This window comes from Rhinolophus sinicus, linkage group LG03 (assembly GCF_036562045.2).
Source record: "Rhinolophus sinicus isolate RSC01 linkage group LG03, ASM3656204v1, whole genome shotgun sequence".
Taxonomy (NCBI): Eukaryota; Metazoa; Chordata; class Mammalia; order Chiroptera; family Rhinolophidae; genus Rhinolophus; species Rhinolophus sinicus.
The window spans coordinates 21317067-21329832 of NC_133753.1; the positions used below are offsets into that span (position 1 = coordinate 21317067).

At 46.6% G+C, this 12766-nt stretch overlaps 2 protein-coding genes across 39 annotated transcripts in view; one reads left to right on the forward strand and one right to left on the reverse strand.

Moving 5' to 3' along the window:
- The window catches only part of NRXN3 (neurexin 3), a 1514302-nt gene that overhangs the window by 1474935 nt on the left and 26601 nt on the right, over nucleotides 1-12766 (reverse strand). The window lies entirely within an intron of this gene.
- The window catches only part of LOC109448224 (cyclin-dependent kinase 1), a 142465-nt gene continuing 139657 nt past the window's right edge, over nucleotides 9959-12766 (forward strand). Inside the window, 2 exon segments of the mRNA XM_074329167.1 lie at nucleotides 9959-10110; nucleotides 11063-11114. Coding sequence (XP_074185268.1) covers nucleotides 9959-10110; nucleotides 11063-11114 — 204 coding nt within the window.

Below are 12766 nucleotides of genomic sequence, written 5' to 3' on the forward strand. Positions count from 1 at the left end.
TGGAAGTAATCACAGTTAACAATTATTGAATGCTCACAATGTGCCAGGCACTGTTCTAAGCACTTTATGTGTTTACCTCATTTAATCCTTCTCCCAGAAATCCTAGGTAGGTATGATCATTAACAGATGAGGGGCCCAAGGCACAGGGAAGATAAACCTGCCCAAAGCCACACAATTGGTAAATGGAAGAGCCAGAATTCCAACTAGGCAGCCTGGATCCAGAGCCCACACTCACTTGTAGTCACAAAGACTACAAAGCAAACTAAGAAACTATTTTCTTCTACTCAGCAAGAAAATCTAACGAACCCCTGCCACACGCCACATGGATAAATCTTAAAAACATTAGGCTGAGCACAACAAGACCTGAGTCCATTTATATGACATTTTAGAAAAATCAGAGCCAATAAATAATGACAAAAACTATATCAGTGGTTGTCTGGGGCCAGGGGTGGGAACAGGACTGACCACAAACAGGTAGAAGAAAACCTTCTGGAGTGAGGAGAATGTTCTATATCTTCCTTGTGGTGTAAATTATTCAACTGCATATATTTGCTAATATTCATTAAACTGTACACTTAAAATGGATGCACTTTATTGTATGCAACTTGTACCTCAAACAAGTTTTTTAAAAACCTATGTACTTAATGACTGAATACAAAACTATGAATAACAGTTATCCCTGTGTGGTGGGATTCACTCAACAAATATTTATTAAGCACTTATTATGTGTCAGGAAATGTTTCAGTGCTGGTGACATCGCAGTGTAAACAGATTAAAGAACTTTCCTTTGTGGATCTTAAATTCTACTGGGGAGAGACAGATAATAAGCAAATACGTGGTATAGCAAATAGTATGCTCAAAGGTGAGAAGTACTCTGGAAGAAAATAAAGCAGGAAAGGAGGAATTAGGAGAATGGGGGAAGGTGCAATTGAAAACAAGGGGCTCAGAGAAGGCCCCCTTCTCAGCAAGGCACGTGGAAAGAGAGAGGAAAGTGGGCGAGGTAATCAAGCCTGCCATGAAAGCCCCCTTCCAGCCTCTGTGTTCTTCCTCAGCCCTTCCCTTGGATTCTCCACCCAAAAGCTGCCTCCCAAGCACACGTGCTGCTGCCTCATGCCCCTCCGGCTCCCTAAACTCTGCCTGCCTCGCTGGTCTCTTCCCACCGCCAGCACAGCCCTGCCTACCAAGGTCTTCAGGTGCTCCTCTCCCTCCCTCCGCTCATCCTCCCACCCCACACACACAGACGCGCACCTTCCAAGCAAGCCTTCACACCTTGCTTCACACCACCTGCTCAGTTTAGAACATCCTGACACCTCCCAGGTGCAGACTCACATCCTTCAGACAGGCTCCATCAAGAAAACAAAGCCAACGCCCTGGGGGCAAGGACTGGGAGGTCTGCGTGGCCAGGACACTGACTTCATCCCAGGAGATGGCCAGTGTCCACGTCCAGGGGTTCAGGTAACTAACTGTCAACATTAGTGATCCTCTACTAGGGGAGATACTGGGATTAGAAATCTGAGTATTCAGGGCCCCAACTTTCAGGGAGACACATATGTAAACTATAAATAATGTGTGATGCTGGTGTTCATGGAAATACATCATACAATACAATACTTGCTGTGAACTCACCGTGTGCTGGGAGATGGACCCAGCCCTTAGTATGCATAGTGACAAATAATCTTCACAAGCGCCCTATGAGGGAGGAAACTTATTACTCCCATTCTACAGATGAGGCTCAGAGAGGTTAAGTAATTTGCCTGAGGTCAGACAGCTTGCAAGTGGCTGAATCAGAATTAGAGTTGTGTCTATCCCACTCCAGAGTCTCCAGACTAATAACCACTATGATGAAATAAGCCCAGACATGGAAGTAGTTCATGGAAGAAGTGTTATTTCTGTCCAGTGTTGTGGGGATGGCGCCAGATAGGAGGCGTTCATTCTGGATTTTAAAAGATGAGTAATTGATTTGGAGGTTCATAAGGTGGAGGAGAGATTGGAAGGCCGAGGGAATAAGAATAATCCAGGGATTAAAGGAAACAAGGAAAAGCAGAATGGTATGAAAGACAGCAAATTGTTGAGTATTGCTGGAGGCACAGTGCCAAGGGCAAGAGGACTGAGAACTTGAACTTGGAGAGGTCAACAGGGGCCCAATTTTGAAAGACTTCTGTCAAGTTAAGGAAGTGTATGTTTATTTTATTTAACAAAACTTTATGTAGTATTTACTACATAAGCACTTCGCAAATATGAATTCATTTAATCCTTATAACAACCCTGTGAAGTAGGTATTATTATTGGCCCCTATTTTATCATTCAGGAAATTGAGAAACAGAGAGGTTAGATGATCTGCCCAAGATAGTTCAGCGAGGCAGTGGAATTTGAACCCAGGGAGTTTGACTCCAGAGTTCAGACTCTTAGCCCCTGCTCATGCACACTAAGGAGATTTTACAGGGGAGGCAGTGTTTTAGGCACAGAATGGTGTGACTGGGTTTTTGCTTCCTTACAATCCTCCCCATGGTATGCGGGAGAGGAAGAGACGGAAGAAAAGAACAGAAGGTAGGAAGACTACCTGAAAAGGGACCAAAGTGCTCTAGATGAAAGCTGATGATGGCCCATTGGCAAGAAAGACACAGAGGAGTAAATGGAGTCCACAGGTATATAAAAGCAAGAACCAAAGGGGTGTGATGACAAATGGGGTGGGGAGGGAGGGGTACGGCAGCTGGCTGTCACCTTCCAGCTCACATTCCTGGGTAGACAAGAGATGCTGCCACTCGGATATGCAGGAAATGATGAAAAGCAGACCTGGGTGTGTCACATTTGATTCTCCACTTGCCGTTGATTCTCAGTTGCAAGAAGCAGTAAGCAGTTGTATATGTAGGTCTCAAGCCAAAACCATTGGTTTTATAGCTGTCGATTTTAAGGTGCCAGTGGGAAGAGAGGACCGGGATGTGGTGATCTAATATGTATGAGGGAGCACAAGTGGAGGGACCATTGGGGACTCAGCCACCTCTGAACAGCAGTGAAAACCATAGGAGTAGATAAGATCACACAGAAAGAGGAGGGAGAGTATAAGGGAAGAAGGTGAGCGACAGGGTGCTAGAGAACTCAGACACGTAAGGGTCCCATGGAAGAAATGAATCAAAAAGAAGGGGTGAGCCTTCATAGCCTTTAAGAACCAATACACCTTGTGGAGCTGTGGCTGTCTCAATGGGCCTTTGTTCCTCTCTACTTACAGAGAGAAAACTCTTTCTTCACGGAACCAATGTTGAGTCCCTTCACCATCCCGGCCACTCTCTTCTGGGTAGACTAAAGACGGGGAACCATCATGTTCCTGGGAGAGGAGTGAGTGAAAACTGCCTGTGAACACAGAGACGCCATTTCTTGGAATACTGAGTCTGAGCACGACACATTGAGAGACACTCCCCTACTGCACTTCACAGGAACGGGGTGAGGCTCTGTGAGAACTAGTCACAACAGCGTTTTGGAAGAAAAGTCCCGTTGTACATAGAAAAAGTCCTCCATGGCATCAGGTGACAAAAATGAACCTCCTTTGGATAGTTTACAAACTAGAAAGAAAGGATGTCTCCACTTCTGTGTCCCACAGGCACTTCAACTCCAACATGTCCCAAACTGGACTCATCAGCATCCCGCTAACCCCAAAATTTGCTACCTCAGTGAATGGCACCCCCAACCTCTCATTTGCTCAGTATGAACTCTTCCGTCCCAGCTGCCCACCCACCTCTGTCCGCACTCCCACTACAGGAGGCTAATTCCACCATCATCTCTTACCTGAATTACTGAAATAGAGTCTTAACTGGTCTCCCTGCAGCCAGTATTGGTGCCCTCTCACCTACTGGAACCAACGTGGTGTTTCCAAAAGTTGAGGCAGATCACACAACTTCTTTTCTCAAAGCTCTTCAATGACTCCCAGTTGTTTTCAACATGAATTCCACACTCTGACTCAGCAAACGAGGCCCTTCATCATCTGCCCGCCCACTTCGTCAGCCTCATGCCTGTCACCACGTGCCGCTCCCCCAGCAATCAGTGTCTCTAACACAGTAGGCTGTCCCTCCCTTTACACAGGCTGTTTTCTCTGCTCTTCTTTACCCTCTTGGCCTAACCAAGTCAGTCATGTTTTTAGGTCTTTCACCTCACTTTTTCCAGAAAGACTCCACGGTTCACCCCAAGCTAAGCTGGGTGCCCTTCCTATGTGACCTCATAGCACCCTATACTTTACTAGGTTGGATTTGGACTTATAACTTACAATAATCTATTTACCATTTATCTCCTTCAATGGATTATAAGCTCAAAGATCTTACGTTTTGTTCACCATTATATCTCCAACACCTAGCAGAACATATGACACGCACAGTAAATGCTTAATAAATAGTGACTAATGAATGGATAATGTCCCCAGTTGGTAGACAGAAACACAGCGTTTTAGAAGAGTAAACCTGCAATGGCCTTTAGGGGTCATCTAGACCAACTTCCCACCCAGTGCAGGAATCTCCTCTGGTAAACATCTGGAGGCCTCGCTGGACACTTCCATTAGTCCACTGACCACTGTTGAGAGGCTCTACTTTCTGGAAAGGTCTTCCTCACACTGAGCTGAAATGAGTCTCCGCATAACATTCTCTTCATCTATCACAGCTCTGCTCTCAGGAGTCACACAGAACAAGTTTATTCTTTGTTCCTTATGACAACCGCTCACATATTTGAAGGCAGCTGTCATGCCCTGCTCGTTGCCTCCTATACACTTCACTTGTTTTAAGAGCTCCTCTCTGGTGATGAATTCCAGTCCTCTCCCACCCTAACCACTGCCTCCTCAGGACAGACCCACAAACTAAAGAGTGATGCCCAACAAGCTAACACAGCATGAGGCTCTAAGTCACAAAGGCGAACGAAATCTCCAGTTCTCAGAGTTCTCCTCATTCATCCAGGATGAAAGACATAATAGGAGAAAAACTCATGCTATTGAGAGCCTGCAATTCAGAAAACAGGGGCATCTCCACATAGAAACCCAAATCTGGGGAAAATAAATCCATTCTACCATTGACTCATCTCTCTGCCAGCTGTCCTAGTTCACCCCTCTTCATCAGAAAGTTCAAAATGTCCTCTTCCTCTGTATATCATTTAATAATTATTAGTGAGAAAAAGACTGACACTAACCTCCCCGCCAAACAATCCTACTAGTCAGAGAGTTCAATAATCCTTTTTCATCCAAACTCTAACCAAGCAACTTTAATTACTTCAAAACCATCCAAGTATGCTGTAAATCATCTCAGTCAATCAGACATACCCAAAACATGATATACTGCACTATCGCAATGGGATAATTTGATGGAAAATAAAAAGACATTGGCTTGTGCAAGTGACCCAATCCATCTAGGTTTCCATTTCTCATCAGTAAGTGAGGAGACTAGCATAGGATTCTCTCCCCAGTATACTTGTCACTATCAGAAATACACAAACACAACCCAATTTGTCCCTCCACATGACATTTAGACATCAATCCTCTGGCATTCCCTGCTTTCAGTTTCTAAACACCAACCCCAATGGTCCTGGGAGCCATCAGTGCCTTGGATGGCATATCCTACACACCCTGTGGCCCAGGGCAGTGAGCACCATAAATAGTTTTCTTCCCCCACCACCTTGTGCCCGAGTCCACACACAGGACAGAAGAGCGGAGAAAAGCTATTCCTGTACACCTTACTATGACGCTAGCCCCTTTATAAAATGGTCCTAAATGATCCAGAACCCAGTTACTCAAAGCTCTTTATTTCCATGTATAATATTTTCGATTTCACTGGCTAACATTGGTTTTGTATATGATTACAATGGTAAATATGTACCTGTTTAAAACATTTGAAAATATAGGGGGGAAAGCATAATTACACCATTCAGAAATGATTAACATTAACCTTTATAGCCTTTTTTCTATTACACATTATTTAATTGAGATCATAATAATGTACATACTATTTTATAACCTGATTTTTTCCCTATGCCATTAAATTATTTTAATGATTGCATAGTATTCCATGATCATCATTAATTTAACTAATTTCCTATTGTAGGCACTTAGGCTATTTCAACTTTTTTGCTCTTATAAATAAAACTATGACAAATATCCTTTAAAAGATATTTATATAGACCTCTTCCCTTAGGGTAGAGAGCTAGTGTTTTTGCATTACACTGACAAAGGGAAAATCAAAGGAGGCCAATAAAGAAAAACAAACTGAGATGGCCGACATCTTTTTTCCTTCCAGTCCCGATAAATCCATTCACACATGCTCAGCTTTCTTAGAACTGCTCAAGGGTGAAACAGTGAAATACCTTTTTTTTTGGTCCTATCAGATAGGCAAAGATTAACAAAAATACCTTGTAAAAGTACTGGAAAATATTTATTCGTATACACTTCAGGTGGAATGGTAACACGGCCTAGCTTTTAGAGGAAGAAACAGTAATATTTCCAATTATAGAAAATATTAGATTGAAACAGCCAATGATAAGGGATAAATTGTTACATCTATATGATAGAATATTTTATATCCTTGCAACCTTTTAAATAACAGGTTAAGGGGCCGGCCCGGTGGCTCAGGCGGTTAGAGCTCCGTGCTCCTAACTCCGAAGGCTGCCAGTTCGATTCCCACATGGGCCAGTGGGCTCTCAACCACAAGGTTGCCGGTTCAATTCCTCGAGTCCCGCAAGGGATGGTGGGCTCCGCCCCCTGCAACTAAAATTGAACACGGCACCTTGAGCTGAGCTGCCACTGAGCTCCCGGATGGCTCAGTTGGTTGGAGCTCATCCTCTCAACCACAAGGTTGCCGGTGGGACTCCCGCAAGGGATGGTGGGCTGTGCCCCCTGCAACTAGCAATGGCAACTGGACCTGGAGCTGAGCTGTGCCCTCCACAACTAAGATTGAAAGGACAACAACTTGACTTGGAAAAAAGTTCTGGAAGTGCACACTGTTCCTCAATAGAGTCCTGTTCCCCTTCCCCAATAAAATCTTTAAAAATAAATAAATAAATAAAAACTAAAAAAAATAAATAAATAAAAGGTTAAAAAATGTTTATTGACACAGTAATACACTCACATTATAATATTAAAAGCAGAAAAAAGTAGAATACACAGTGTTTCATTTCTGTAAAAAAAGGTGAACACACACACACACACACACACACACACACACACCTGGGGTAATCGATACCAAATGTTAATAGTGGTACATCATAGGAAACAGTGATTTTTGTTTTGGCTTCTGTGCTTTTCTGAGTTTTTAAAGTTTTCAGTATTGTGTATTATTTGCATTAAATAAAACAGTGTGTGTTAATAGTGGTAATACAAAGTTATCAAGTTAGTGGACAAAATAAAACAGAATTAACTCGAGTTTCTGGACTCAGAGGTGGTCAGTCCAACTCACTATGTCTCCTTTCTCGACCTCTCTACTTCTGGCTATACCCAAAAAGGAAAAGAATAAAACAAACACACCAACTAGAAAAGAGCCTGTGACATTTCCCACCCAGTTCTGAAACTGAGCCAAGTCACTGAGAAACACTGGGATCAAAAAAAACACATCAAACTTGGGAGCCACAGCCAAACACAAAACACACCATGCTGCAAGTCACTGATGTCTAACCGAAACAGTACCACGGGGAGAACACTTTATCCAGCTCCAGAATGCCAACAATGAGTAATTAATATTCCCCCAGGGCCCAGGAAGCCTCCTTTCACACAGGGGAGGCTGAAGCAATGAGGAGGGGCCTCCCTCAGCCCACCTGGCGCCTCGCACCTGCCCAGTAACTCACAACCCAAGCCCCCCAGGGCACACTCCACTTTCAGCCCTGCTCAGAGAGCCCTCTCACTGGACTTGGGTATGAAAGGAAACATCTCTCATGTCAACAGGAAAGCACAGGGACCCAGGTATGAACCTTTGCATGTTTGCATCTTCTTCACAAATGTCTTCAAAGAGACCACAAGCCCCCATCCCAGCCAGGGCAGTAGAGTGGGGGTCATGGCCCCCAGCAGGCCTGTGTGCTGAGTGTCTCCACTTGCTGGCTGTGCAACTATATTCAAGTGTCTGATGCCCCTGCCCCTCTACATCTTCTTCTGGAGCATGGAGAAGAGTAACCCCATCTATCCCATCGGCTCACTGTACTATCAAACTGAATAATTCACACCAAGACTCTCACCCCATGTCTGGCACAGGGAACCTGGAAATTGGTTCCATTTCCCTCTCTTCGCTTTGCCCCGGAAAAGGCTAGGGGATCTTAGCCAACAGGGACAAGTTCCCCACCCCCCAGCGCCTCTCTGGGTGTTAGCAGAAGACCAGGCTTGTGGGAAGGGACCTGTGTAGACCACTCGACCAACACATATGGAACAAGAAGGTCCACCCGTCACCGTCATTTATTTCTCCCATCTGGCAGATTTTTTTCACAGGTATCATAGAGTTAAGAGTTGGGAGGGACGTTAGTACCTAGTTGAGCCTCCCCCCAACCCCTAGGACCTCACTTTACAGCCATGACAGGACACCTTGCAGAGAAGCCCCGAGCAGTACCTTCTGGTTACAGTGAACCCAAGCACTTGACAAACATCACATCATTTTACTCTTGACATCCCCAGAAACAGAAAAATAATGCTGCAACATCTTGGACCATCAGGTAATCCACAAAGTCCTTTTGCAGAGGCTGATTTCAATTCCTTCATCTCCCTTTTCTTTTTTTTTTTAACTCTGTCAAAAATTCTCTGGCTGGAGACAGGAACAGGTGTTGCCTGCATTTCCAGGCCGGGAAACGGAGTCATGCTAGCTTCAAATCACGCGGCCTTTTGTTTCCCTCCTACTGCACCCAGGACAGCACCCAGCTCCCCGAATTCTGGAAGCTGCAGCAAGGCTCACCCAAGGCAGCATCACACCTCCTGAGATGATGGTGGAAAAAGAGGTTCAGGAGGGATAAAAGGGGGGCCGCTGTGGGAGTTTCTTCCATTCGGAGCTGCCCCTGAATCAGCCACCCTTCTTCTCCCTGGTCGAGGCCTTAGCCTGAAATGGACCTTGGATGAAATGGCCTGGGTCGCTGTTTCTGCCCTGGTGACCTCACTCCAAGAGAGGTTCTCATGGTGCACCCCCAGTCGCACCTTCTTGGGACCCCCAGTCGCGCTTCAGAAGTGCGTCCTCAGACAAGATGAAAGCGGCACATTGGAATGTCTGACAATGTTGCAGCCGCTCTGCTCTGGCTCTGCCACCTGATCCCTCTCACCAGCCCCTGAGCTCCTTCCCGAGGCAGTGATATTTCGCCTTTCTCCTCCACCTTCTGCCTCCAGCCTGAGACTTGTCAACAGCCCCTTCGTGTAGCAAACATAAAGTTGGTTTGGCTTAAAAGGTCAATTGCAACAGATTGGTACGTGTTCTCTGCCTCTGATGCCAGAGTCCCGTGGAAGCCGAGGGAGTACACGCAGTCCTGAACGCAGGCTCCCCTGTTCCCACCCCCAGCTTCTCACTCCTTCACCAGCACCCCCACGCCTGAACAGTCTCTGCAGCCAAGGAAGGACAGAATGCTCCCAGGCTGGCCGTTTCTCCACCGCCTTTCCTGCAAAGGCTGCAAAGCTTGGCACACATACCCATTCAAGTTACCCCAAGGAAGCTGTCAGATCCACGGCTCCAGACGGGTCAGATGGATAGAGACCTGAGGCTGGGAATGACCCTCTCGTGTAGATTAACCTCTGTCCTCAAAAGGCTTGACAGCGTAGAGAATTTAGGCTGGTACAAAGTCAGGGAGTCTATTTGGCTACATTCTCGGGGAAATCATTTCTATTAATGAGGCACCTGTCCTAAACTGCAGTTCTCAAATCAGGGTCCAGGGCCTTCAATGTCCTGGGAGATTCTTCCAGATGGTCAGCAGGCTGTCGCTTCCAATATTAATGCTTAAAATGTGACAGCATCAACACTTCTGTTTCCAGCATGACGTAACCATGGCCTTTTCTTGGGACATCTCTGAGAACCATGGCGTGTCGCCACAGGAAGAGACCTTCGAGGGTTCCAAATCCACCCTCATTTCACAGATGAAGAACCTCCGTCCAGGAGCCAGGAAGAGGCGTGCCACAGCACATGAGCCTAGTGAATGGTAGGTAGTGCCAGAACCCCAGGGCACAGTCTCATTCAATTACATCATACCACCTTAAGGAAACACCTGTCAAAACCCATCATCAAGTCATCGGTGCCCTCCCACTCAAGTCCAGTGAAAGTTTTTTGTGTGATGAGGGTGGGTGGGGTAGCTGGACCATGGGGAACTTTGCCTGAATCATTGGAGAATTGCCATTGTTAATGGGATTAAATCCAAAGAGGATTTATGAAGTACATTTTTTATTACACAGTACGAAGCCAGCAAGCACAGGGGTTTCTCTCACTCTGAGACCTGTAGGCTCTGTCCAGGACACCACACCACCGCTTACCCTAGTTTATGCTACAACTGTGATTCTCAACCATTAGCAGGCATCAGAATCACCTGGGAAGGGTTTTAAAACACAGCTCGCTGGGCCCTATCCCCAGAGTTTCAGATCCAGGAAGTCTGGGGTGGGGTCTGAGAATGTGCATTTCACACAAGTTCCCAGGTGACACCAGGACCCACTTGGAGACCATGTACCTGAGTTGCACTAAGACTGACACTTGCGTTTCCACAGGCCCCACCCCACCCCCCACGCTGCACATTCTCAACTAATACACACTTGTTCAGTCTCCTCCCATGGCTGCAGCCTTATCTGATGGTTCTGCCCAATTATGGTGACTCTCCCGCTACAGCATAATCGATTGCCCCATTAACAGATGACTGAAGATTCAGACTGGCCCCCTTCCCGAGATCGCCTGCCGCCATGCTGCACCAAGTTCCCCCTATCCAGACAGAGCAGATGAATCTGCGAGGAGTTTCCAACCATCTTCCTGACAGCAAATCATTCCTGAAATGTCCCCCATCACATCAGCTTTGCCAGGGATTGCTGGACCCCAGGAGTCACCACAATCTGGAGGGGGATCCCCCAAGGAAGCCTACCCCCTTGTTCTCCTCCTCTATCCATCCCCAGCTTCCAGGGCTTTGATTCATTTCCAGAAGCAGCTGGCACTCTCCTGCTGCAGGTACAAAAGTCTATGACATCCATTCCGTGGGGACAGCCACTCCTACATAATGTATTGAGTCCTTGGCTCAGAGCAGGTGGGGTTACCTCCACCTCAGAAAGGGCAAGGCAGCTGCTCACATCAACAGGTGTCTTCCAGCAAGGCAGCCTTCTGGGCTTGGCAAACCTCCTGGGACACTGGGCTGCTCACTGGGACACAGCCAAAGTGAGGAAATGGGACCTCAACTAAGGTTCCAGGTCCAGGTGCATATTAACCAGGAAAGTAGCCGAGTCAGCTTAAGAGCATGGCTGTGTGGTCACAGGCCAGGACCCATGGTCCACTCACCTTGAGCTAATCGTGTGGCTCTGGGAAATCAGTTAAGATTTCTGCACCCCAGTTTCCTCACCTGTATGACGGGGAGATCATGATACCTGCCTCATAACTCCATTGATAAAAATAAAAAAAAAGATGCACGTGAAATGCTTAGCAGAGCACCCGTCACAATGACTGTATACTGCTCTTACTATCGTTATGATCAGGGAGATCCAGAGGGCCCTGCACCTAACTCAAACTGCCACATTTCAAAGGCCTCAAGGAGGGACCTCAGATTCAAGAAGGACCCCCGTGGACAAACTGGATAGATGCCTCTGTGACAACCCCCGGTGCCCACTTGCTCCTCATCTAACCGCCAGAAGCTCTGGCCAAGATCCGGCCTCTGGCTGATGCACTTGGCTGCTCTTACACGAGGCCCCTCTTGCTGTTCGTCTTGGCCTCTCATTAATGTCCATTTCAAGCCACAATGCAGGCTCTGGCAACATGCTCCTGCTGACTTCAGCGCTTTCCCATTTCTGGCCACTCAAACTTTCCTTGGAGTCAGGGATCAGTCAGAAGTTTGTTTGTTTGTTTGTTTGTTTTTGTTTTTCCTCTATCACCATATGACCGAGACACGCCCATCACCTGGCCTCAACAGGAATCTGCCAGCTATAAACCAAGTTAAGGAATGTTTCTCAAACTCCCGGAAATGAACTGACCTCTGAAGTTACCTGACATGAAACACAACTCTAAAACCTCCTGCCAGCTATCCATTTGAGAAACTTCTGTTTTCTTGCCCTCACCTAAGTGCTGGACAAGTCAGAGAATACTTGCGCTGTTTAATAAACCTTGGGGTTGCAGGAAACAAAGACCCCCTCCAACTATACTTAGGATAAGGGCTTGCTGGGAGGACAGGCGGGGACCACAAAGTCATCAGCAGAGGAAGCAGCCACACCCTCTTTTGCTTTCCTTCATGGCCCTCGGAATTTGCTTTCTGTGCCATGCTCCATTCTCCCCTTTCTGCTGGTCACCATCTCCTAACCTAAGTTAAATCATGATCTTTGAGCTCAGGAACCCCCATCACCACCACCACCACCACCAACTCAGTTTCCCAATTCCAAACTCCCATGGAGCAAAACCATCAACCTGACTCACTTTTTTAAGCTCTAGACTGCAGGTCACAGCACGGCTGGGCAGCGTGCGTGCTCATGCCTGATACGTCAAGGCACGGCGTATGAGATGGCGTTGGCCAGGTCACAGGATACGAAGCAGGGCTGTCCGTTTAGCAAGGTGATGGGAAGGGCAGCTCATAAGAGAATGAGGCTGGGCAGGGAGGCGGAGAAAAGAAAATCAAACTCACG